This window comes from Elephantulus edwardii, unplaced genomic scaffold (assembly GCF_000299155.1).
Source record: "Elephantulus edwardii isolate Elephantulus edwardi_28Jun2011 unplaced genomic scaffold, EleEdw1.0 scaffold00024, whole genome shotgun sequence".
In the NCBI taxonomy this organism is placed as follows: Eukaryota; Metazoa; Chordata; class Mammalia; order Macroscelidea; family Macroscelididae; genus Elephantulus; species Elephantulus edwardii.
In genome coordinates this window covers 22,149,197-22,174,399 of record NW_006399774.1, presented here as the reverse complement: position 1 = coordinate 22,174,399, position 25,203 = coordinate 22,149,197, and the positions used below count along the sequence as shown (strand labels likewise).

General features: G+C 53.2%; 1 protein-coding gene across 2 annotated transcripts in view; it reads right to left on the bottom strand.

Annotated features, from left to right (window-relative positions):
* The window catches only part of FGFR1OP (FGFR1 oncogene partner), a 33,185-nt gene extending 11,783 nt beyond the window's left edge, over positions 1-21,402 (bottom strand). The window contains exons 1-7 of one of the 2 annotated variants that reach the window (XM_006882785.1): positions 21,301-21,402; positions 15,409-15,462; positions 11,192-11,246; positions 10,846-10,934; positions 9,642-9,800; positions 7,821-7,901; positions 6,975-6,992 (exon numbers count right to left, since the gene is read on the bottom strand). In XM_006882785.1, the coding sequence (XP_006882847.1) occupies positions 6,975-6,992; positions 7,821-7,901; positions 9,642-9,800; positions 10,846-10,934; positions 11,192-11,246; positions 15,409-15,462; positions 21,301-21,402 (558 nt within the window). Of the gene's footprint in view, positions 1-5,642; positions 5,691-6,974; positions 6,993-7,820; positions 7,902-9,641; positions 9,801-10,845; positions 10,935-11,191; positions 11,247-15,408; positions 15,463-21,300 lie in introns of both variants that reach the window. The other variant, XM_006882784.1, reaches the window with a different exon arrangement.
* Positions 21,403-25,203: the final 3,801 nt, after the last annotated feature.

Below are 25,203 nucleotides of genomic sequence, written 5' to 3'. Positions count from 1 at the left end.
AAAAATAAACAAGCAAACTACAATTCTTTCTCTATTTTTACCATTAACAAAATACTTTTTAAAAACTTTCCTAAGCATGAGTTCTTGCAAGAATCAGATTGTTGTTGTCGTCATGTGTCGTCAAGTCTCCCGTGACTCAACAGCCCTAAACCCTGCTCTATCCTGTGCCAATCTTAATGTATCCGACACACATACCCCCATTACCCCAGTGACAGAATCAATCCATCTTATCGAGGGTCTTCCTCTCCAGCGCAGTCCCTCTTCAAGGACTGATCCCTCCTTGCAACATGTCCAAAGTATGTCAGACGGAGCTTCAGAATCCTTGCCTCCAAGGAACAGCCTAGTCTCACCTTCTCTAGGACAAACCTGTTTGTTCTCCTAGCAATCCATGGTATATTCAATACTCTTCACAGCTCAAAGGTTATCTATTCTCTTTCTATCATCCTTAGTCATCATCCAGATTTCTGACAAAGCAAGTAACTGTGAAGACTATGGCCTGGATCAGGCGCACCTTAGTCTCCAGACTGACATCATTGCTTTTCAGTATTCTGGAGAGGTCCCTGACAGCAGACTTTCCCAATGCAATTTGTCTTTTGATTTCCTGGCTGCTGTTACCAAAAGAATCAAATTAGATTACTATTTTCCAAATAAAATAACTGGTTATGAAAGAAGGGGCAGATAGTTGGGAAGACTTAACAATATCAAAAGCAGAACAAGAAAAATGTGGGTTAAAAGTTATCAAACAAAAGGAACAACAAGTTTGTAAAATATTATATAAGATGGGAGAGGCTGGAGAGCATTACGGTGAGTGAACTAACTCAGCCTCCTAAGGACAAATACTGCCTAAGACCGTCACCATAAAAAGAGAAGGGACACTGAGCAAGATGGGGGTGGGGAGTGAGGACGGGGGAAGCAAAGGGGAAGGGGAGTCACAAGGAGAGGACAGTGAGTGAGCTAAGGGCAGTGAGGGAATTGCAGAGACACAATGTGGATTAAGAACAGGGACTAACAGTAGGCATAAATCAACAATAATTAACTAGATAAAAAAACCATCAGGAATGATAGAATGAAAAGTAAATGAAAGATTGTATAAAATATAATACACATGAAAGAAACACAATGTAAATGAATTACTGTATGCTAACCAATAAAGATATCAGAAAGAAGCATCACATAAGATACTCTCAAAGGTTTATTTCAATTGTCCCCCCTTGCTGTGTACCCTGGGATCTGACCCGACTGGCACAGGAGGAGGCTGCCCCTTCGTCTCCAGCAGAACATCTGGGAGATTTGAACTACATGCCTTTGGGATTGCAATGCAGCTTCTTGCCACCAGGCCACAAGAGTGCCCTGGTTTATTTCACTTTTTACACGTTGCTGCACACTTTTAAATTGACAACTGTGCTTAGAAACACATTTTGCCGTCATTTGTGGCAATGTGTTAAGCAGCACACTGGTCTATCCTGGGGAAGTGCCCCAGGCTGCCCCTCAGAGGCCACGAGGTGACACCTGGCCTCGCATACTTCAGGTGTGCTGTCAGGAAAGGCCCGTCCTGGAGACAGACGTCAGGCTAGGAAAAATGGAGCGTCAAGAAGAGAGACCTTGAACGAGATGGACACACACAGTGGCTGTAACACTGCGCTCCAGCCGTGAGGAGACCGTGAGGACGACACAGGACAGAGCGGGTACAGATCGGTTGTTCACAGGGTCACTGGGGGTCACAGTCAACTCCATCTAACGACGACGGCGTACGGGACACCTATCAGGTGTCCTCAGTAAATGATCCACACCGAGTTTAGGGCCTTGTAATTCAACAGCAACCAACGACCTGCTCATACTTCACATCATCACCCCAAGGGACCCGTGGTCTCACGGAGCTCTCTGAGCCATGTGTCATCATAGCCGGAGCTTGTTAACTCTATTAACGGATCAATGACTGCGAAGAAAGAGACCTGCAAAAAGAAACATCAAGTTACCATCTTGCCAAAGTGGGAGAAAACAAGGCACGGGGCGAAGGACCTTGAACGTCTTTCTGAACGGGCCAGAGGAGTGAGAATAACACAGCCTCCCACTGTCCAGAACAGAAGGCGGGCAGAGAGCCAGGAGCCCAGCCCCACGGTGTCTGTGGAGCCCCACCAGCACCAAGAGGTTCAGTCAGTCGTTGCTGAGTCTACTGACAGTAATGGTACCAACGACACAGTCTACTAGTGATGCAAGTCGGAGAGTGGGCGAGGCAGAGAATAACAATGCAAATCCAAGTGTAGGCTTTAGCCCAACAGTCCCAAGGCACCATCCCTCAATAAATCCAGGCTCTGGTTTCAGTTCAGCAGTCAAATCCAAATCATCCAGCTAGGTTTGTCTCGGAGCAGTTTCAGTCAGCTTCACCTTCAAGCCTCTGGTAGAAACAGCCAAATCTTCACCTGCGGCCAGCACAAATGCAAGAAGCCTCAGGTCACACCTTGCCACCTTTTGTCCACAGAGACACCACAGTGGCTCCACCACCAGGGTCTTGCTGCTTCAAGTCTCAATGCTCAGTGTGTGAAGCCTTCTTTCTCTCATCCTAGTTCCACAGCTGATGCTGATATACAAGACCATGTGTATACAGTTAAGGTAGCTAGAGACCAGAAGGGGCTAACTAACGGCTAAAAAAGCCAACTTTAAGGCTCATACCCCACATCCTTTTAGACAGCATATGAGATAGTCAAATGAATTTTGAAACCAGCTTCCCAACAACTGCCTTGGCACATCCCGTCACTATCAAACATCTAGGAGCACCACCTTATCAAAACACAATCTGTCTTTCCTTCTGCATGCAGTAACCTGCAGGGTGCAGACAACCCTGCTTGCTCAAAGTAAGGTGGACGTCAACCGTTTGCTGCAGAAGATCAAAGACTTTCAATACAGACTGCATCTCGAGGTCTAGAAAAACAAAAATTCTCACCACTGAGACAATAGGCAAATTCTCAAATTCATCTCACTTGGATCCACAATAAACAAACTTGGCACCAACAGTCAGGAGATGAAAAGCATATTTGCACTGGCAAAGTACTGAGGAGCAATGATGTTAGTTTGAAGACTAAGGTGCACTTGATTTAGACCATGGTCTTTTCAATCACTTGCTATGCTGCTGAGAGATGGACCATGAATAAAGATGACAAAATCATTCCCGAGGCCTTTGAGCTGCGGTGTGGGGGGAGAGTATCCCATGGACTATCAGAACAACAGCTCTGTCTTGGAGAAGGCGCAGTCAGAGTGCTCCCTGGAGGCAAGGAGCACAGCACTAGGAGAGCCTATTCCTTGCAGAACATCATGCATGGCAATTGGAAAGGTAGAGGGGCAGCAAAGGGGAGGAAGACCCTCAATCAGGTGGACTGACACAGTGACTACAGCAATGGACACAAATGCCAGAGGTGAGGATAAGAGGCTAGGACAGAGGTCACGTCTGGTATTCACAGGGTCACCATGAGTCATACTTGACAGCATTTAACAGTGTAACAATAATATCTCATTTTCCTTTAAATTCATGCTGTCATAGCAGATTAACAGCCTCCCAAAGGTTAAGTGCATTTGGAAATAAGTGCTCTAACTACCAGCCCAGCTGAGCCCACAGCTGGGATCGGGACAGATCCACGTTCATGCTGCTCCTGACAAAGGTCGAGAGGACAAGTGGCCTGCAGCAAGGCCATGCTGACGGACAACCTGACTCACGTGGACGGTCCTCTCACAACCAGCAAGGCGCGTGCTGGGGAGCAGGTGGCACTGTTCCGAAGACCAGACCTCTGTTTAATAAACAGCAGTCCTCTCCTCAAGGCAGAGTTCACTTACTCATGTCGGCAAAATAAGCTTTCAAAATACTCATTCTTCTTTGGAAAATCTGCAGGCTTGGGAAGAGAGCATCTGCTGTCAAGGGCCTCTCAAGGTGCACCGGATCCAGGCCACGGCACTTCCACTTGTGTCCTGTGCATCTCAAAGCGAGGACGATGACTACTCACGACAGAGCACAGAGCAGCACCTGCGAGGTGTGTGCCGGAAAAGAGCACTGAATGCCCCACGGGCCAAAAGAACAGAGTGCGCCTGGGAGCAAGTGCGACGACGGCGCTCCTCGGAGGCCAGGATGACAGACCTGCAGCTCACCTCCTTCAGCCATCAGTCAGGAGGGATCAGTTCTCAGGAACAAGACGGAGGGTCACCACAAGGAACGGGCTGTCCTAACGGATGTGAGTGCCTCCAAGACGGCGAGGAGGTGCCGGAGAGGGCAATGTTCACGTCGTTAACTCACAGGGTCGGCTGGAGGACACCGACCAACTACTATCTTCTCTGAGACTGCTCTCCAAATACATTTCTAAATTACATGAGAACGCTGCACTTCACAACCATGGCCAATTCTTAATGAAAGGAGTCTCAGCCAACTAGGTTAATTAACAAATTCACTAAGCTTAATTCCAAGTAATCTTTATTTTGTGTGTTGTTATTACGTGCTGTCAAGTCACTTGGGACTCACAGCGAACCTACGTACAGGGCCCCTTCTTGCTCATGGATCACACTTTCCAAGAACTCCTGACCAGTAAGACTGCACGTCACATGGATGTTACATGGTGACGCGCAACACAGCTCTAAAGTCCAGCGTCGCAGCGACTGGCCTCAACCCAGAGCACGCTGCCACGCTCTTCTCGCAGTCTGCTCTCTCACAGGTGCGCCATCGACACACCTGGACTACCGGCTCCCTGTGCAAGGGAGGAGGGGAATTTTTCTTGGACATTTGGTAAGGTGACTTTCCTCAGGTACAAGTTCAAAAACCACTTACTGCTGTGTGGTAATTGGAAGCTGCAGTGGCCTAGGAGGCTAGGAGTTGTGCACTCAACCCAAAGGTGCACAGCTCGAATCTACCAGCTGCTCCAAAGGAGCCTCAGAAAACCATCTGAAGAGTCAGTTCTCCGTCGGCTCCACCCCGACGGCACCACCACAGCAAGAGCGTAGAATTGAGAGCATCTCCTCACTGGAACTCTGGGTGAAGGACAGGCGAGCAGAGGGAGACAGCAGGAAAAGGTCCTGACAGCTCTACGGTGAAAACAAGCTCACACAGCAAACACAGTATTTCGCCATTTTAAAGGTGGAGGTTTTTTCAACTGGGGAAAAAAAGTCTATGTGTAAACGAAAACTCAGAAATCTCACCGCAGTCAAGTTCCATCAGCGTGTCTGTAAACGGTTCTCAGCGGCACTCGGGGCTTCCAGGCACGCCTACCTGAGTTCCTCCAGCAGCAAGACTGAACTCAAAGACCTCCTGGAGGAGACTCAGGCTGGACCTGCGATTCCTCAATCAGAACTCAGCTGGAAAGTTGTTTGATAGTTTCCTCAGACAGAAATCAGTGTTGAGATGTGTGTGGCCTTCCACCTCAAAGGACGGTAAGCATGTTAAGCTTTTCATAACTGCCAACATGCCAGGGACTCCTGCAGGCAGACCTGCAGTGCTGCTGTAAGTCCCCCTGATGACTCTGTCTGGGTAACAGCTCAAAGTCAGATTCCTGGAGCTCGGCACTGGCCGTGGCTCCACGCTGTGGGGTTTCCGGCCCGCAGCCGCGCTTCCTGGGGTGTCTGGGCCCTCACTAGCCTCGTGCTCATGTGCGGTTTACCTGTTCTCTGGCCTTCTGCCCGCTTTTCTTCTTTTTACCTTGTCCTTTATACCTTGGTATCTGAGCACGAGAATAAAATGACATTTTACCACAAATACAAGTCTAAAAAATTAACTTATTACCAAATTAGTACAGTATGTGGAAATCCCCTCACTAATGAGGTCTTCGGGGCCCAGCTTCCGGTCCTTGCTCACCCTGTCACCTCACCCTTCCCCAGTCCCAACAGTCGTCTCATCAGAGGCAGAGGCTGCAGCCTCAGTGCCCAGTGTCTCCATACAGAGGATGCCCACGGGATGGACTGCCCAAGGTCAGGAGTACGACAGGACCCTCTGTTCGTCCACACTGACCATTCCGAGAAGACAGGTAGAGAAAGGGCGGGAAGGACTGGAGCTCCAGGGAATCCACGTCTCACGCAGGCCTTCCCTCGAGCCAGTCCCCTCAGCGGGCAGCATTCCCAAAGGGCCTCCAGTCACCAGTCCGCACACTGAGACCAGTCACTGCTGCCAAGCTACCCTGACTCACAGTGGCCCAGAGGACAGCAGAGCCACAGAGTGACCACAGCCACCCTCCTGTGGGAAGCACGCCCCCTCGTCCTTCTCTCTAGAGCCATCATTCAGGACCGGCCCAGCACTCAACCACTGCACTGCCAGGGCGCCTATGCTGACTCAACGCAACACCATCAAGTCGGAAGCTGACTCACAGCTGACCCTCCAGTGGGTTTTACAGGACAAGACTGCCCATCTTTCTCCTGAGAAGCTGGTGGATTTGAACCATGTGCTTCAGAGCTGACAGCACAGCCACCCACCCTGAGGCCACCAGAGCTCACTGGAAGCCCCAACATGGAAAGACAGCGAGAGGGTCCACCAGGAAGAGAGGGCTGTCTTCTAGAGCGATGACAGCCCATCACCTCCCTGGGAGCATTCCCTCAGCGACCGCAAACACTTCAGGTTCTGTCAGAGTTCTCAGGTCTTTAAAAAGAAACGATGCAGAGAAGGGAACACGAGACACAGCAGTATTTTATCGTAAGTAACACCAAACGTGGAAAACTAACATTCATAATTACTTGTAGAAAATCGCTGATCAGAACTTTCAAACAGCTCCAAATTCACTCTGTCCTCACAAGGATTTGGGGTAAGAGTGCTAAACTCCCCCAAAGCGGGCATTTTCACAAAAATCCAAAGCTCTCATTTCCCCCACAAAGGCTCCCATCTCTGGAAGAAATGGAATGTTGTTTGCTTCACTCATGACTGTGTCCTATGACTGCACCTGCAGACGCCTGTAAAAACCCCCGACTGGACTCCCCAGGGAAGGCCTGCAAGCAGCCTGAAGGGGGACAAGGGGGACAGCACAGTGGTCTCTCTTCTGGAGTAAAAACGGACATTCCTTTGATTTCTCAATTGAAAACATTAACATCAGCACACGACAAGAGTAGGACCTTCTAGTGTTCTCTGACCACCACCCTCGAGTCCATTCTGACCCGGGTGACCCTGCAGGACAGTTTCCCACTACAGAGGCCTCGAGGCACAGACTCCGTTTGGAAGCAGACTGCCCACTTCTCTCCTGTGGAGCAGGTGGCGGGCTCACACCGCTGGCCTCCTGGGCAGCAGCTGCGTGCTCAACCACTGTGCCAGCAAAGCTTCAGGAGTTGGACAAGTGAGCACGACCTCCTCCAAGCTCTTGGGGCTTAAAGAGGTATGACCTTCATGTCTGCGTGACCTTCAGGTCCACAGACGTCTTTGGAGACGGGCTCCCTGGCCTCACTGCTTGCTCCTGGACCGGAGGACATTCCCTGCACGCACACCTGACCACGTAGCTCCACGAAGACCAACAAGCCACCAGCTGCTCCTGCGGCCTCCACTCACTCGACTCTACACTCCAGCCTTCCAGGCTTCTCCTCCCTCCTCACACCAAACCCCAAGTCCCCCCATGAACACAGTCAGAGTCACCAGGATACACAGTGTCTCAACGATCCTCCAAGGAGCTGGCACAGGCGGCAGATAAGGCAGGTGTGCCTGTCATCAGGGCGCCCACGCAGTGACAGCCCAGCAACGCTGGAGGAGCTTCCAAAAGCACGAAACTAACGGGAGGACAAAAGGCCAGCTTTCCAGACACTAAGGAACACTTGTGACAGACAACGGTAGCCTGCGTAAGGAGCTGGAGCCCCTCAGGCGGTCGGAGGGCCTGACTTACCTTACTCGGAACAGTCTGTGAACTTGACTTTGAATCAGGGGATTTCGGTGGAGAATGTACATCAGAGAGCTCTAGGACACCCTGCAAAGTGTCAACGGAAACAGGAATGAGCAGGTGTCCTCGTTCAGTACGTGAGCATCTGAAACCCTCAAGTGTGGAATTTGGTATTCTTTCCAATTCATCTAAATATCTTCACATTTTCCTCATTTAAAAGAAAAAAAAATCACACCAATCACCAAAACCACCATCACCCAGTCCCGCTCACCTGCCCAAGTCATCCCCGTACCCCTGGGATTGTCCTCAGGGCCACCCTGCTGCCACATGTCCTCAGCCACTCCGGTTCCTGCCCCCTACCTCCCTCGTCCCTCTGTGCAGATGGAACTACTCCACACACTGTACCGTCTCCAGGGCCTGTCTTCCTCATCTCACCCCAACCAGCCTAGGCCATGAGCTCCCCGTCACGGCCCGCACGTGGCCCCACGCTCACAGCTGCCAGGCTGGCACAGACCCTCGGCTCAGAGGCAGCGCCCAGAGCAGGAACCCCTGGGCCCAGCGGCAGGTAAAGCATAAACTATGCGGCCTTTAACATGGTCCGTCAGTGTGCCCACTGTGGGTGTGTTAGGGGAGGGGCCCACTGGACCCGCTGCCCACTTAGCTTTGCCCTCATGACAAAAGATTAACGTTCCCAAATCCTGCTACCCAGTCCGTGAAGCTGTTACTGTAATCCCCGCCCTGCGCAATCCCCGGGTGATGCTAACCAGCCAAGAATCAGCAGTCTGAACCCCCTCACAGGTGCCCGGAACGGCCTGGCAACCACCTTCCCAAAGACCAGAGTCGCTGAGACACTGGTCAGACACAACGTCCACGGAGCACGCAGGCGCCAGGGGTCAACAAGCTCTGTCCGTTTCCTCCCTTCCTCACCACTGAGGTGTCGCCTACACTTGTCAGACAGGTGGCAGGTTCTATCCTCTAACACCCTCACATCCCACCTCACCCTTACCAACTGTTCCTCCAGGAAGGGCTCTTTCCCAGGACCTTCACACTGACCCTCAGAGAGCAAACGAACCAACAAAGACACAGCCTGCCCTCCAGGAACTAAGCATCCACCAGGGGCAGGGACGTGAGGCTCCTCCGCCGTCAGACAAGGACGTGCCACCCGGTCAAGGCAGGAGGCGCACAGGGACCATCAAGAGTGGCAGGGGAGGAAGAGAACGAGGACAGAGATCCCACAGACCAGGTCCACTGGGGACAGCAGGAGGCCATGCTGCTGGAGGAGCCCTGCCCTGGGTGACAGCCAGCCGTCAGAGGACATCACTGTGTCCCGGGCCCATGTGAGGACACCAGGAGGCCGTGCTGCTGGGGAAGCCTTGCTGAGGACCCTGGCTGGACACTCACTACAACCAGCCAATGCAGGACACTGTGGTATCACAGAGCTGGAAGCCCATGTGGGGACACAAGCAGGCTATGCTCACTCACCTTCCTGCTGGCCTCAGTTCCCACTGGCCACCCTCACCTCCCACTGCCCTCACTGTCTCACTGCCTTCACTTCCCCAGGCCACACTCACCTCCCCACTGACCACGCTCACCTCCGCAATAACTGCCCTCATCCCCACGCTCATCTCCCCACTACCACGCTCACCTCCTTACTGGCCTCACCTCCCCCTGGCCTCACCTCCTGACATCTCCCCGCTGGCAGTGCTCCCTTCCCTGCTGGCCGTGCTCATCTCCTCACTGGCTGTGCTCACCTCCTCAACGGCCTCACCTCCCCGCTGGCCGTGCTCACCTTCCCATTGGCCTCACCTCCCCGCTGGCCTCGCTCACCTCCCCGCTGGCCGCGCTCATCTCCCTGCTGGCCACACTTTTCTTTTTTTGCTGACAGCACCGAATCACCTCTAGTAGTAGAGGCCCGCCCACTGTGCCCTCAGCTTCGATGATGCCCAGATCTCGGGCCAAGTTCTCTCGACCTTCCAGACCTTGAAACTGGAGAAGACAGACCAGAGTTAAGACCACAGAAGTGAGGCACAAAACCAGGCTGAAGTCAAAGCATCTCTGGGGCTTACAGGCGCCTGTAAACTCAGAAATGAGCACTCCTGTTTAAACCTACCCTCCTGTGCTCACCTCCAAGGGAGCCCTGCAGGCCTAGCGGGGAAGGAGCTGCACTGTCACCCCAAGGCAGGCAGGAGACGGGGGTGGGGGGTCTCCTCCTGCACGATGCACAGCTTCTGAAGGTGACCTGGCGGAGGGCCAGCTCTGGCTTGACCGCACGTCACCACAAACCCACCATGGACAGGGTCAGGGTCCAAACGGGAAAATGGAGAAACTGTTGTCCTGTTTTCACATCATGTATTTATCTGACTTTTCATATCTAAACGAAGATCCTAGACTTAAGACGAGCTGCAATCTAAAGCTGAGACGTCAGCTGTGGATTATTCCCTACAGAACAGAGCGGGGACAGGTGCAAACGTCACAGCAGTGACCAGGGTTCCGCTGTCAGCCCCGGCTCAGGAGCCTGCCCTCTGGGCCTGACCTGGCAGAGGCTGAGGACTGTCCCTCAGGCCACCGGGACCTGATCCAAGGCTGAAGCTGCTGAGCCTCTCCGGCTCAGTCTGAGATGTGGTCAAATGCACACCCCTCTTCCTCACACCCTTTTCTACCATCCAGCAGCAGCTCCGAGTCACGGAGTCTCAGGCCACACCGGAACTGGGAATCCAGAGAGGAGTCCCCCCGCTCGGGGCCTCTGAGGCAGCTGGCCTCAGTGCAAAGGGCAGAGGGCACAGAACAAGGTTCTCACAACTGAGGGGCACTCACACTGTCAGGGGTTGGACAGTCAGGAGGCGAGGAGCAGGGGCTCTGCAGTCCGTTTCCACCACCGGCTGCAGGCGTTTAACGCTCTACAAAGCCGCACTCACGTGAAAGCACCGGGCACCAGCAAGCTTCCAGGCTGTGGTCCCCAAGCAGCAGGGCACGTGCAGGAGGCTGCCGTGTGTCAGAAAGGTGGCCAGGAAGGGGTGGTGCTCCTTCTTACCGTGCTGGTTTCTGGCTGAAAGACGGCCAACGTGAAGTCCAGATTGAAAAACTGAAGAAATTCCGCAACCAGACTGGCCACAAGCCGACCTGTGAGACCCAAAGAGGAAGAGACGGTGGGTAAGCAGGTGCCACTGCTGCCCACTGGGCAGTCAGCACTCAGGCACATGCAGGTCCCCACTGCCAAGGGTCATCCCTGAACTCAGACCACTGAGGAGCGGGTTATCAGCCCCGCAATGCTGCCTTCTCAGGGGCCCAGCACGGTGGGCATCAGGCCTCACCACCGTCTCGTCTTCTCCTAGGTGTGAGGACTAGTTCACAGACCACCACCACCTGCAACATCTTACCATCCTTTGTATTTAAAAATTTCTTCAGACTCTCGTTGACTAAAGGTGTTTTGTTCTGAAACAGAAACAAATTACATATTTTAAAGATCAGGTATTTGTCCTAAAAACAAACATGAGACATAGATTAAGTTCACTTTCAGGACAATAAAAGTAGGTAATATACTGTCATTAATAAAATGATAGCTGAATCACTGGATAATTGTTCATTATGACAAATTACCTGATACTATTTAATAACTTCCCAGATACCATAGCACAGATATTTGTAATTAACTTCTAAATGTTCTAAACATTACAGAATTGCTTCAGAATGGCATGAACGCCAACTTTCATACACTGTTTACTGCATCAAGTCTATGAAATCCGGCCGCCTGATTCTCAGCTGTGTGCCTCCCACTTTAGCATGCTGCTGTGTGTGTCATCAGGTCAAATCCGCTCCAACTAGCACGACCCTGCGAACGGCAGACCTAGCCCTGCTCAGTCCCGGGCCACCTCATCGCTGCTGTGTGTGTCCACTCTTGGGGTCACCACGTCAGTCCTCTTCCTGGAGGGTCCCCACCTTCTGCTGACACAGGTCCTTCCTGATAACACGTTCACACTCCAGTAAGCAGGCCTCCAGCCTCACTTCCAGTGGCATTGGGGCTGGACTTCTAAGACAAACTTGGTCGTTCGCCTCGCAGTCCAGGGTCCGCTCAATCGTCTTTGCCAATGATGTAATTCAAAGGGGTCCCGTCGTCTCTGCTCTTTTTAGTCATCGTCCAGCTTTCATTAACAGACGAGGTACCGGAAAACACCAATGCTTAGGTTCAATGTAGTTACTACGAAGGAAACTGAACTCAGAACTTTCACTTCTCTTCTGCTCAGTTGTACGCAAGATGCTTCTTCACAGACTGGGACAGACACAAGAGCCGCCTGGCACCGGGTGTGATCTCTGCGAGGAGAGGGCGGAGCAGGCAGCACGTGCCAGGCGTCCCTCGGCCGATGAAGAGAAGGCACCCATGCGCACGTGGATGGCGCCAGCCCAGCGTCCAGCCACACCCACACGAGGCAGAGCGTCAGAGGCGTGACCTCCACAGCCGGAGCTTCCCTCCACTGGGATAACACAGTGAACGCCCTGAAGGATGACCGTGGTCACTCTGTCACAGGACCAGGGTGGAATCACCATCACACCAGCGGCAGTGTGCCAGTCTCTTGACGGCGACTTAAGGAGCTGCTCCCACTCCCACGTGTTTTCGGATCAGCATGTAAACGCCCACACATCAGTCTGTTGTCCAGTTGTCCATCCACCTGGGAGAAACGGCATCTTAAAGCTCAGTGTTGTGACACACAAGTGAGGTAAACCGGAAACCCTCCGCTGTGCAGTCGTAACTGGATGACTGGCTGGGCTGCGTTCACCGCCGCATCTTCCCCTGAGGGGCGCTGGCGACCTCCGAGAACAGGCTCGGCTCTGCGCCCGTCGCTGCAGCCTCGTTTCCCTTCGCGGTGTGTTGGAGTTAGCAGCGCTCCTCTTGCTCCTCTGTCACAGAGTGTAGACCCAGGTGTAGTAGACGAGGATGTGTGTCTTCTTCATGCACAGGGCCTCCCACAGCCGCTCACCTTGGCATCACGTGGCCGTTACAGAGAGCAGAGGGACATGCAGGACAGCAACAGCCCTGCACAGACACTGCAGGGGCTCAAGACCGCGGCCTCAACAAACGGCACCGGGGCAGTTCAAAACATGAGACAGAACCGCAGCCTCGCCTTGTACAAAACTCATCCAGAAAGAAAACATCAAGAAAACGTCGAAAATTGCCATGACCCTATGCTGGGCAAAGACTTCGCAGGCCTAGGACCACAGTCCACAGGAGAAAGTGAAGTCAGGAGCGATCAGACGAAGACGTGCTGCTGTCCTACAGACCCTCTCCAGGGAAGCATGAGAAACACGAGGCTGGGAGATGACGCAAAAGTGCTTCAGCCGTAAGAACTCGTGTATTCAGGATATACAGTGAGGAGACAGAATCCAACGGAGAAATGGGCAAAGCAGCTCAAGACATTTCCCAAAACAAAACAGAGAAGCCAACAGAAAGACATTCAGTCCTGTCAGTCCTTGACCCCACCATCCAACTGATTCTGATGCACGGGAACGCTGCAGGACAGACAGCTGTCCCAGGCTCTCAGAGGCTGTCACTGCTTCGCAGACAGACGGCTACAGCACTTCTGCAGTGGGCAGCTGAAGGGCGAAAACTGCTGGCCTCTGTGCTTGATGGTGTAGCCACCAGGAGGCAAGGGCTCCTGTGCCACGTGTTGTTGTTAGGTGCGATCAAGTCAGCTGTGACTCGCCGTCCTCCCATGAACGCCGATCAAGCCCACTGCTGCCGTCACTGTGCCACTCCCGCTCGGTCAGGCTCTCCCTCGCCTTCAGAGACCCTCCACTGTTTCCAGCATGAATCCACAATGAAATCGTATACCTCACCCAGAAAATGCTGGCATAGCTAGAGGAAGCAGCACCCTCACCCACTGCTGTCAGACTGTGAACTGGGCAATCGCCTTGGAAAGACGAGTGGCAGTTTCTGAAGCACACCGACCTCAGTCATCCAGGCACTTCTCTCTCCCAAGGGAAAAAGCACAGAGCCAAGAGAAGACTGACGCAGGAGCGCGCAAAGCCTCCCCTGACAAGAGTGAAACCCTGGAAACCACACAGCAGGCGCTCGGTAAGCCGTGGTGCAGCCACACACTGGAACTTACTCCACGACAGAGGCGCATGGTGACATGACAACACGGAGGAGCCTCGGCTGCACGCTGCCCGGCAGAAGCCAGGCCAGGGAAAGGGACGCCAACAACAGAACCTGAGTGAAGACGGCTTTCTCCTTAGATGAAATGCAGACAGCATTTCACACAGAAGACAAGCCCAACAGACAGGGTGCCGGCAAGGACTGCGGTCGGGCTGTGCAGAGCTGGGATCTGTGAGGTCATCCCCGGGTCAACGGCACAGAGGACAAGAGAACCAGGTCCACAAGTAGAGTGGCAGACTGGCAGCAGGGTGGCCACCAGAGAGAAAGGATGACCTGACACAGGGAGGCGGCACTGGCAAGCAGCAGAAGTGGGCGATGCTGAACAGAGGGAGCACTGCGGGGCTCACACAGGGTGCGTGGGGCCGGGCCCAGGTGTCCACACACACACAGGAGGAAGCTGGTTTGCTCGCTCAATCATTACAACTTTTCCGATCAAATACGGCTGGAGAGCAAGGAAGTGGAAGTCAGGGTCCAGACTGGTCAAGAGGAAGAGGCAGCGGAGAAGAGGGGCTGGATGGCAGGGCCACGCCAGGAGTGGTGAGGCCATGGGGCAGAGGGCAGCTCTGCAGGGTCAAGGCAGGGCCAGAGAGGCCGTGTTCCCCACAGAAAAGCCTTCAAGACGTTTGAAAACAATGTCCAGAGCCTTAACTTGATTCTTGTAGACTTGGCGCAGAGAGAAAACGATAAATCGTGGACTTAAACACAGAGAAGGGATGGGACTTCTGAGCCAGACAGATCAGCGGAGGACTCAGGTGAAAGGAGAAAGCAGCCTTCTCTATTACAGCCCCATGAGAATTCACGGAGCACGTGGGCACATTACAGGTCTGCAGAGCCCGCAGCAGAGACATCACCAACACGGAGCCAGGCCTTCAAGGACCCGCATGGCCAAGGTCTCAGGTGGCCTGCAGGAAAGGGAAGGACCCACTGAGGTTCAGGGCTGGCCCTGTGGTCTCGGGAAGCCTCTGGGGACGGGAAGGACCCGCAGCTGGCCTCTGAGAGCTGCTCAGCTTGACTTTCCTCGTTTCACTCCCAAGTTCTGAAACATACACAAAGGAGAGTAATGTTGTCTCTAAAAACCCCAAAGCACCCTCAGTCACCGTCCTCCGTCAGTTTGTAGGAGGGAGGTGGTGGCATGTGTTTTCCTGTGATGCTGGTGGCTCTGCCACGGTTCTTCCAACACCAGCAGGTCAGTCCTGGTTCAGTGGAGCTTCCAGACTGACTAACGGGGAAGCAGGCCCGCTCAGCCTCTGCTAATGTGGTGGGGCCCTGAAAACCCTGCAGGTCAGAACGTGAAACCGAACGCAGCAGGACCAGGTGACAGTCTAGTACATGCAGGGTCCCCAGAGCCGGCCGACCCGACAGCAGCGGACTACCCTGCATACACTCTGCCGGAAACAGATGTAAACAGGGAGATTGTGGTCACATCAAAACGGACAAGGGCCATACCTCTACTTTTTCTTGTTCTTCTAGTGCCAAAAACACAGCTGCTCGAAGTTCAGCCTTTTAAAAAAAAAACACAAAAAACACACACGTTTATAAGAGCAGTAATCATTTCAAGATCATTCTCATGACAAGAATTCTGATAATTCTTTTTTTTTTAATTGAGATTTTAATGAATGTTTATGAAGAACTTGGGTTTCCAATCCTTCATTGTTGCACATTTTCCTCCCCGTCCCCTCATCCCCCAGACTGCTTTTTTCTTTGGGAAAAAAAGTTCTTTCATTGTTATACCATCCCCCACCCAGACCACTTTACTTTGCCGCTCTCATTCTAGACTCTTGTCATGCCAATTAATACCTAATCATGTTGTTGTTGTTCTTATGTGCCATCGAGTCGTTTGCGACTCACATCGACCCTATGTACAAGATCCCTAAACGCCATTCTATCCTGTGCCAACCTCCCGTCTCAAACACACTCATTCCCACCACTCCACTCACAGAATCAATCCATCTCATCGAGGGTCTTCCTCTCCTGTGCCGTCCCTCCACTCTCCCAAACATGATGTCCCTCTCCAAGGACCAGTCCCTCCTTGCAACATGCCCACAGTATGTCAGATGAAGCCTCAGAATCCTTGACTCCAAGGAGCATTCTGGCTTCACCCTCTCCAGGACAAACCTGTTTGTTCTCCTAGCAGTCCATGTATTCAACACTCTTGTCCAGCACTATAGCTCAAAGGCATCAATCCTCTTTCTATCCTCCCTAATCATATATTCCTTTTATACAGTTCTTTCCCACGTCTGTTCAAGGTTGTGCAGATTATTTATCCCTTCTTTAATTTCCCCCCAGCCCTCATGTCAGCCTTGTTTTCTAACAGTGGCACCATGCAGTATTTGTGCTTTCGTGACTGATATATTTAACTTAGCATAATGTCCTCAATGGTCACCCATTTTGAATAATATTGCATGAGTTCTTTGTTTTTCAATGCAGCGTAGTATTCCATTGTGTAAATATATCACAGCTTCTCTATCCATTTGTTTGCTGATGGGCACTTAGGTTGTTTCCAACTCCTTGCTATTGTGAACAAAGCCATGATAAACATGGGTGTGCACTTTTTTACAACTCCTGGGAGTGTTGCACTGTGAATCCAAATGCCAATCCTCCCTGCAGTTCAAATCCACCAGCGGCTCCACGGGAGAAAGATGGGAATTTCCTCCTGTGCAATACACAGCCTCAGAAACTCAACAAGGGTCAGCTCCGGATCGGTCCAACTCCACAGCAGCAAACTAAGCAGAGTTGATGTAGGGTTGATGAGCTGGAACCTCGTTCCACGGGCACCATCCCCAGTGTCCACCTACGTTGTTGTTATTGTTATGTGCCGTCTACATACCCAGATCCAAACGGGCAGGGCCGAGTTCACCGAGCAAGCCCCAAGGGGACCGGAAGCCAGTCGGGTGTGCGGAGTCCCTCCAATCCTCCGGGCGGCTCCCGCCCTCTGGAACCCCATCCTGACAGCTGCTGCGTCTCACTGTGTCACGTGCTGGGCTGTGACGGCCTCGTGGGGCTGCTCTTCTGGGAGATGCACTAGAATCCGATAGAGCAGCCTGGCTCCCCAGGGTGGACACGTTTCAGCAGCCAGACGAGGAAGCAGGACTGGACCCCCACTTCTCAATCGACGGGCTGGTAAAACCTCACGAGCGGCAGCAGGACACCGTCAGGAGAGGAGCCCTCGGGTTGGAAGCAGCAAACACCAAGTGAGGGAGAGCTGCCTCCTCTCCGTGGAGCGAGCGAGGCAGACACACGCATGGCAAGGCAGACACATGGCGTGGTGCTGCCCAGGACGCGCTCTCAGGAAAGACTCACGCCTGGGCACACAGAGGGCGGGAGAAGCGAGGATGCCTGTCAAGGAGATGGACGCGCAGCGGCTTCTACCGCAGGCTCGAGCACAGGACTGGGCAGGTGTCCCGCTGCTGGACACAGGCTCGCCAGCAGTCAGGGCCAGAGAGGTGGCACCTCTGGGGCACCATGTCCTCCACCAGTGACCAGAACGGCCCCTCCACAGGTTTTCAGAGGCAGCGGATCACACGGGAGGAAGCTGCCCATCTTCTTCCCTCAGGAAGGCTAGTGGGTTCGAACCACATGCCACTGGGTTGGCAGTGCAGTTCTCTACACAGTCTGTTGATGACCAGACAAGTCATCTACTATGCCTCCAGGAGCCTCCTCAAAGCAGAGTCCACCTTCATGGTGTGGATGGACTCGAGGTTGTTCAGACACAGCCTGGCTCAAGATGAGGAGAGACGGCTGCAGGCACCCCTGAGTCATCAGGACATGGACAACAGAGAATGAGACCGGGATCTCAGCAAGCTGTCAAACCCACAGGGACGGATAACGGCTCCTCTCAGTCAATCATACGGTCCACTATGCCAGCAACCAACCAGAGACCAACAGCGTCACATTCCCTGTTAAAAAAGCATTTCAACATCTGTCCTGAAGTATAACGCAGTCAGTGACAGGACATCAGCTTCAAGAAGACAAGAAAGGCCAGGGAATGTGATCTGGCTCCAACGTATGTACTGACATTGATGCCAACGAAGATGAGTATTTATTCACGTTTCTGCAGTCTGAAATTCATCAAAGATGTACTAAGATGCACAGGTAATTATTAGTAACTGAAATAGGAAAGTTGGAAACAAAACGAGCAGAGGGTGGAACATAGGGCCTTGGTGATAAGTGGAGGACTGAACTGTGTCCCCACAACACACGCAGATAATGGTATCTTGTGGAACTCTAGCAATGCCCCCTGATCTGATGGAGCAAACAGCTGTAAAAGGAAGAACACCTATACCCCCATCAAAGCCTGGCCGACATGGACGCTGGGCTAGCGTGGGCCTAACGACTTCCCACCTTACCAGACACAGGAACAAGTGAGCCCAAAAGGGGAGGTCTCAGCACCCCCGGAGAGCACGGTGAGTACCTACTGGACTCAGGCCTCAGCTGTGGAAGCCACGTCACTGGGGATGGCCAACAAATGCCAGACCAGGACGCGCTCAAGGCTCACACACTCACACCCCTCTCTTTCTTTCAATCCTGTAAAGTCCTTGCTGGTTTTCTGAAGCTGTAAATACAACGGGAGGAGACAGTCCAGTCCACCTTTAGCCTTCTCCTCTCCTTCACTGTGAGAACACATTTCTTAAAATCCACAAGTTGTTGCTCTTAAGTGCCATCAAGCCCCACGGACTCACCAAGTCCGTGTGGAGGGCAGTACACCTTGTCCTCTACTGAGCCATGCGCACAACCTCTGTATTTGCAAATCCACTGCTAAGGGTCTTCCTCTCACCCACCACCTGCCTCAGCTTGATGTCTTCTTAGTCCAGAGGCTGGTCCCCCACGACAGCTTGCCCAAAGCACGTGAAACGAAGTCTCACCCTGCCCACCGCCACGGAGCATCCTGGAAGCACTTTCTCCAAGCCAGATCTGTGATTTTGACAGTTCATGGGATACTCAGTGCTCCTCACCAGCCTCAACTCTCTGTCATGCGTATTCTCTGCTCAACTTCACGCACGTATGTTGTTGCTGCTGTTGGGTAACCGTCCAGCAGGTTTTCAGAAGAGTAACGGGCATGGGGGGCGATACCCAGCTTTCTCCTGTGGAGCAGCTGATGGATCTGAACCACAAGAACGTCCTGGCGTGGGGCAGGTGCACCCTAATCTTTACACTGACATCCTTGCTCTTGAGCACTTTGGCGAGGTCCTTGACAGCAGATTTCCCCAAGGCAACATTTCTTTTAATTTCCTGACTGTGGTATCAAAAGTGTGTCATGGTCTCAAGGGCTTACTGTTCAAAATGGCTTTTCTAGCCACTGATGCCTAACTCTGCCACATGGATGGGTGTCTACACGTAAGGGGACAGGTTAGTCCTGCCATTGAGTTGAGTAGATTCAGTGTCAGAAATTAGGAATCTTGACATTAAAGGAACAGGAAGCAGGGGACATCTTGCCTTTGGGGCAAGAGACTCCTGCACTGGCCAGCCTGGGACCTACACAAAAGCCAACAGCAGTCTCAAGAGGGAACCAGAGACCGACATGAGACAGAGCCGGCCTGGGACTGCTGCCCCACAGAGCCAGAGCCCTTCCCCCACGCTTGCTGGAGGACTGAGGGAAGACCACTAACCGGCAGAACCAAGGGAACTTTGTGACACTGACCTAAGCCATGAGGCTAAAGGTCAAGGGGTCTGCAACCACATTTGAGAAGCTGTCTGAACTGAGGGACCGTGTCCTGCCCACACGAATTATGGCCTGTTAATTCCCTAATCAATCCCTGACCGTGCGTATGGCTCTGTGAGGTCTGGGTGGTCCCTGCAGTGGATTTTGGACCAGAGAGCAGTAAGACTGGTGCTGGCCTCAGTCAAGCAGGTACAGGAGTGTGAACGATCCTGTCTGACCTAACAGGAATTGGTTTTGTACTAGAGAGGTTGTTGACCGGGACGGTTCCTCTTCATGGAGTTGGTCGAGTCAGACACACCCTCTTCATGCTGCCGATACGCTTTTCACTGGTGTTCCCCGTGGATTCAGGTAGAATGGAATCCATGACAACTTCGATCTTCATTCACTTGCTGTATACGCCGAGGCAGAGCTGACCCATAGCTGACCTGCGGGTTTTCCTGGGAGGAGATCACCCATCCTTCTCTCCGGGGCAGCCGGTGATCTCGAACTGCGTGCCTTCGGGATGGCAGCACGGCTTCTTGCCTCCAGAGCTCCCTGTATCTCCATTACAGCACACATACCAATACATACGTGACTGGACCAGTGCTGGAAATGGCCCCGCAGAGAACATGACCATTCTCTAAGAACAGAAATCAATCCCCTGCAAACACCTTCTGTACAACATTTACCTGGACCCAGAGGCAGCCCTTCAAGGGTGTTTAATGGTTGCAGCCTTGCTCAGCTTAATCAATCTGAAGGCTTTGCAAATAATCCGAGAGAGTGGACTGCATGAACTGTCCTCCAGGATTAGAGACTCGTGAACCACCTGCCACGGGCAGGGAGAGGGCACAACCCTGCCCGCTGGAAATCAAGGCGGCTGGCAGCACCTGTCCAACATGGCCTGCTGCTCCACGCTGGACCAGCGGGCACCATCCCGGGCCAGCGGGCACCGTCCAGGGGCAGCGGGCACCGTCCCGGGGCAGCGGGCACCGTCCAGGGGCAGCGGGTACCGTCCCGGGGCAGCGGGCACCGTCCAGGGGCAGCGGACACCGTCCAGGGGCAGCGGACACCGTCCAGGGGCAGCGGGCACCGTCCAGGGGCAGCGGACACCGTCCAGGGGCAGCGGGCACCGTCCAGGGGCAGCGGGTACCATCCCAGGGCAGCGGGCACCGTCCAGGGGCAGCGGGCACCGTCCAGGGGTGGGGAGGAAAGGGCTGCGGACACTGTCCACGGGCAGCGGGCACCGTCCAGGGGCAGCGAGCACTATCCTGGGGCGGGGAGGGGAGGGCTGCGGACACTGTCCACGGGCACAGGACACCATCCCGGGGCGGGGACGGGAGGGCACCGGACACCATCCCGGAGCAGCGGGCACGAGCCCCGATGTGTATTGCGCTGAGACGCCCCGAAGTGCGCGAGCGCAGGGAGCAGGCCCAGGTGGCCGAGCGCTGGACAGGGGCTCGGGTGGCCCCCGGGCCGTGGGCGGGAGGAGGGTCTGGACATCCCGTAGGCGCCCGGGACAAGCGGGAGGCGCCTGGAGGCCGGGACGCCGTGGGCAGCCGACGTGAGCACGGTCGGCCCGGAGATGACCCTCAGTGACCGGTGCCCCCAGGGTCCAGCAGCGACGCCCGGAGCGGGGCCCGGCCTGACCTCGGAGCTAACAGCAGCCCTTTGTGACGCCCCGGCCCGCGCCGCCCGCCCACCTTGATCCGGTTCAGGACCCCGTTGTTCTCCAGCGTCTGCACCAGAAGGTCCCGCAGCTCCGTGTCCTCCTCCGCAACCACCGCGGTCGCCGTGGCTGCCATCTTGATCTCCGGGACACCCGCCCAGCTGCCAACGACCAACCGTCGCTGTGGACGGCACGGCGGGGCGGGGCGGTGGCGTGCGCGGCGACGTGGGGCGGGGCCTCGGGCGGCGTGGGGGGGGCCTCGGGGACGTGGGGCGGGACTTCGGGAGACGTGGAGCGGGACGCCGCGGGGCGGGGCGGAGGCTTGCGCAGCGACGTGGGGCGGGGCCCCGGGCGGCATGGGACGGGGCCTCGACAGGCGTGGGGCGGGGCCTCGACAGGCGTGGGGCGGGACTTCGGAAGACGTGGGGCGGGACCTCGGGAGACGTGGGGCGGGGCCTCGAAGCACGCAGCGTTGAGAAGGCGGGGCCTCGACTGTTGGGACGGTTCCTCGGCTTGCGTGGTGACTTGGGGCAGGAAATTCAGCGTTGTGGGAGGGGCCTCGCTGGTAGAACGGAAAGGGGCAGGACCTTCGTGGTGCGTGACTTGGGGCGGGGTGGGGGGGGGGGTCGATGGCCGGGGGCGTGGCCTCGCGTGTGACAGGCTAGAGGCGGGGCCTCTCCTATGGAGCTTCGGGGGGCGTGGCCTGGCGATGTGGAAAAACTCGTGGTCTGAAGCCTGTGCGTGCGGAGAGACGCCCGACGTGGGCCTCGTCCCGAGCAGCGTGCAGGGGCGGGGCCTCTGGCAGGGGGCGGGGCTTGGCTCTCCATTGGAGGAGAATTACAGAGCTCGTGCGCCTGAGGAGCTGCGCATTGGACGGTTCTTGCGGACGTGACGACAAAGGGGTGGGTCTCAGGGGTTGGGGCGGGGAAGGAGAGTGAGGGTGGAGCATGCGCACTACTCGTGTGGCGAGCCTTTTGATGACAGCGATGGATGGTGAGGCCTGGCGCGCGATTGGAGGTGCGCATGGCCGGGGTTCAGGGGAGCCCGGTGACGCGATCGATCGGTAGGCGTTCCTTTGTGCAGCTCTGTGGAGTCTGGGTTCTCCAGCGTCTATGGCACGCGCAACGTGAGCGCAGAAAGTCCCTGCTTGGACAGCCTCCCACCGTGAGCAGGAACAGTTTAACCAGTGCTTGTGTGAAATGTTAAATTTGTCGCTCTGACAGTGTAGGTGAGCACTCTCTGGGAGATGTTTGCTGGACCCAAGTGCTTAGAGGAAAACCATGGCGTGCCAACTCACTTTGCAAGGTACAGCCAAGAAGGGACCGGCCAAACACAATCACGCATGGGGAGATAACTCATCTGTGGATGCTCCCTATACGCAGAGCATATAGGTTCTTGTTGTTAAGTGCCTGCACCTCCTCCAACACAGACGCGCTTGCTGCTTCAGCGGCCCGAGCCTTCAGTTCTCTTCTCCAGCTCCATGCAAGACAGCGATCCGATCCTTCGATCCTTCGTGTTAGCCTCCGTTAAAATCCATGTGTATCTTTCCAGACAGTGTTAACGCACACGGGGTCATGTCAGTTACACACACTTGGACAGTAAATTACTTGAAGCTTGCTCTTGTCTGAAGCAGTTAGATTCTGGATGGTGGGTCGTTTTTATTTGATTAATAGTCAGTTGTGGGCTGTTTGGTCTTATTCATGAACAGTCAGATGTACCCTATTTGGTCATTTTTATTTCATTAACAACCAGCTGTGGACTGGGAGCCTCTTATTTAAACCAACTAGGACCCGGAGCACAGGCCTTTGAGATTAAAAGTTGGCATGCCCTCAGGCCTGGTGTGAAGACTGATTTGCTTTTACAATTACAAACTAAATTGTCATTTTGTTGTGTTTGGGAAGAACATTGTGCTAATTGGAACAACACGTGTCTTTCCATCTGTTGTACTGAGATAACTTGTGAGTTGCTGGGACATTGAAAGCGATGCCACTTATGAGTCAAATGCCACAAGAGTTACCCATGGTGGACATTCATTGACTATGCAAAGGCACTTGACTGTATAGATTACAACAAACTGTAGCTGACTCTGATAAGATTGGGAATCCCAGAACACTTGATTGTGCTTATGCAAAACCTATACTTAAACCAGGAGGCAGTCATCAGGACAGAGCAAGAAACACAGCATGGTTCACAATCAAGAAGGGTGTATGCCAGGGATGTATCCTATCTCCCTATCTTTTCCATCTATATGTGGAACAGAACATCAAGGAAGCTGGGCTGTATCAGGAGGAGTGTGGCGTCAGGATTGGAGGAAGACTCATCAACAGCCTGTCTTACGTAGATGACACAACTTTGCTTGCTAAAACTGAGGAGGGCCTGAAGCATTTGCTGCAGAAGGTCAAGGACTGAAGCCTTCAATATGGATTGAAGCTCAACATCAAGAAGACAAAGATTCTCACCACTGGGCCAATTGGCAGTGTTATGATAGGCAGTGAAGAAATTGCAATTATTAGCAGCTTTAGCTTGCTTGGCTACACAGGTAACACCAGAAGCCATGAAATCAAAAGATAGAATTGCACTGGGAAAAGTTGCTGTCAGGGACCTCTCCAGAGTACTGAAGAGCAACAATGTCAGTCTAGAGACCAAGATGTGCCTGATCCAGGCCATGATCTTCACAATTACTTGGTATGCATCAGACAGCTGGATAATGACTAGGGATGATAGAAGTAGAATCAATGCCTTTGTGTTACGGCGCTGAAGATGAGTGTTGAATATACCATGGACTGCTAAGAGAACTAACAGGTCTGTCCTGAAGAGGGTGAAAACAGGCTGCTCCTTTGAGGCAGGATTTTGAAGCTCCGTCTGACATACTTTGGGCATAGTGCAAGGAGGGACCAGTCCTTGGAGAGGGACATCATGCTTGGGAGTATGGAGGGACAGCGCAGGAGGGGAAGACCCATGATGAGATGCCTTGACTCAGTGACTGGGGTAATGAGAGTAAGTGTATCAGAGATGATGAAGTTAGTGCATGATAGAGCAGAATTCAGAGCTATTGTACATAGTTTTGCTATGAGTTGGAGTCAACTCGATGGCACATAACAACAACAACATCTAGAGCCAAAGAGGAAGAAACTGAATATTTTTACCAAAACTTGCTGTCCTAAGTTGACTGAACATGCAATCAAGAGGCGTTAATGGTGACTGGAATGCAAAGTTGGAAGCAGTGAAGGAATAATAGTGAAAATATGTGCTTGGTGATAGAAGTGAGGCTGGAAATAGAATGATGAAATTTTGTGTTTCCGGTGGTTTATTCACTGCAAATACCTTTTGTAAAAAACATGAACCTCAACTTTGCACCTGATGGGCAGCATAGGAATCAGATTGACTCCATCTGTGGGAGGAATCATAAGAGAAGCTCAGTATCAGCAATCAAAACTAGGCTGGGCAGACTGTGGGACAGACCATCAATTACGCATGTGCAAGTTCAAATTGAGCCCAAAGAAAATTAAAACAAGTCCAAGAGACCCAAAATATGATCTTGAATCTATTCCATCTGAATTTCAAAATAAATCATCATAAGAATAGGTTTGAAGCATTGAACACTAGTGATTGAAGACCAGGTGAGTTGTGGGATGATATAAAGGATATCATCCATGGAGAAAGCAAAAAGCTATTACAAAGACAGAAGAGAAAGAAAATCAAAATGCATGTCAGAAGAAAGTCTGGAAATTTCACTACAGCGTCTAGAAGCCAAATCAAAGGGAAAGCATGCCGAACTAGAAGAACTGAACAGCAGATTTCAAAGGGCAGGTCGAGACGATAAAGCAAAGAATTATAATGGAATGTGCAGAGAGCTGCAGTTAGATAATAAAAAGGGTAGAACTCGCACTGCATTTCTCAAGCTGAGAGAACGGAAGTGTTTTGCTTATTCAGGGTC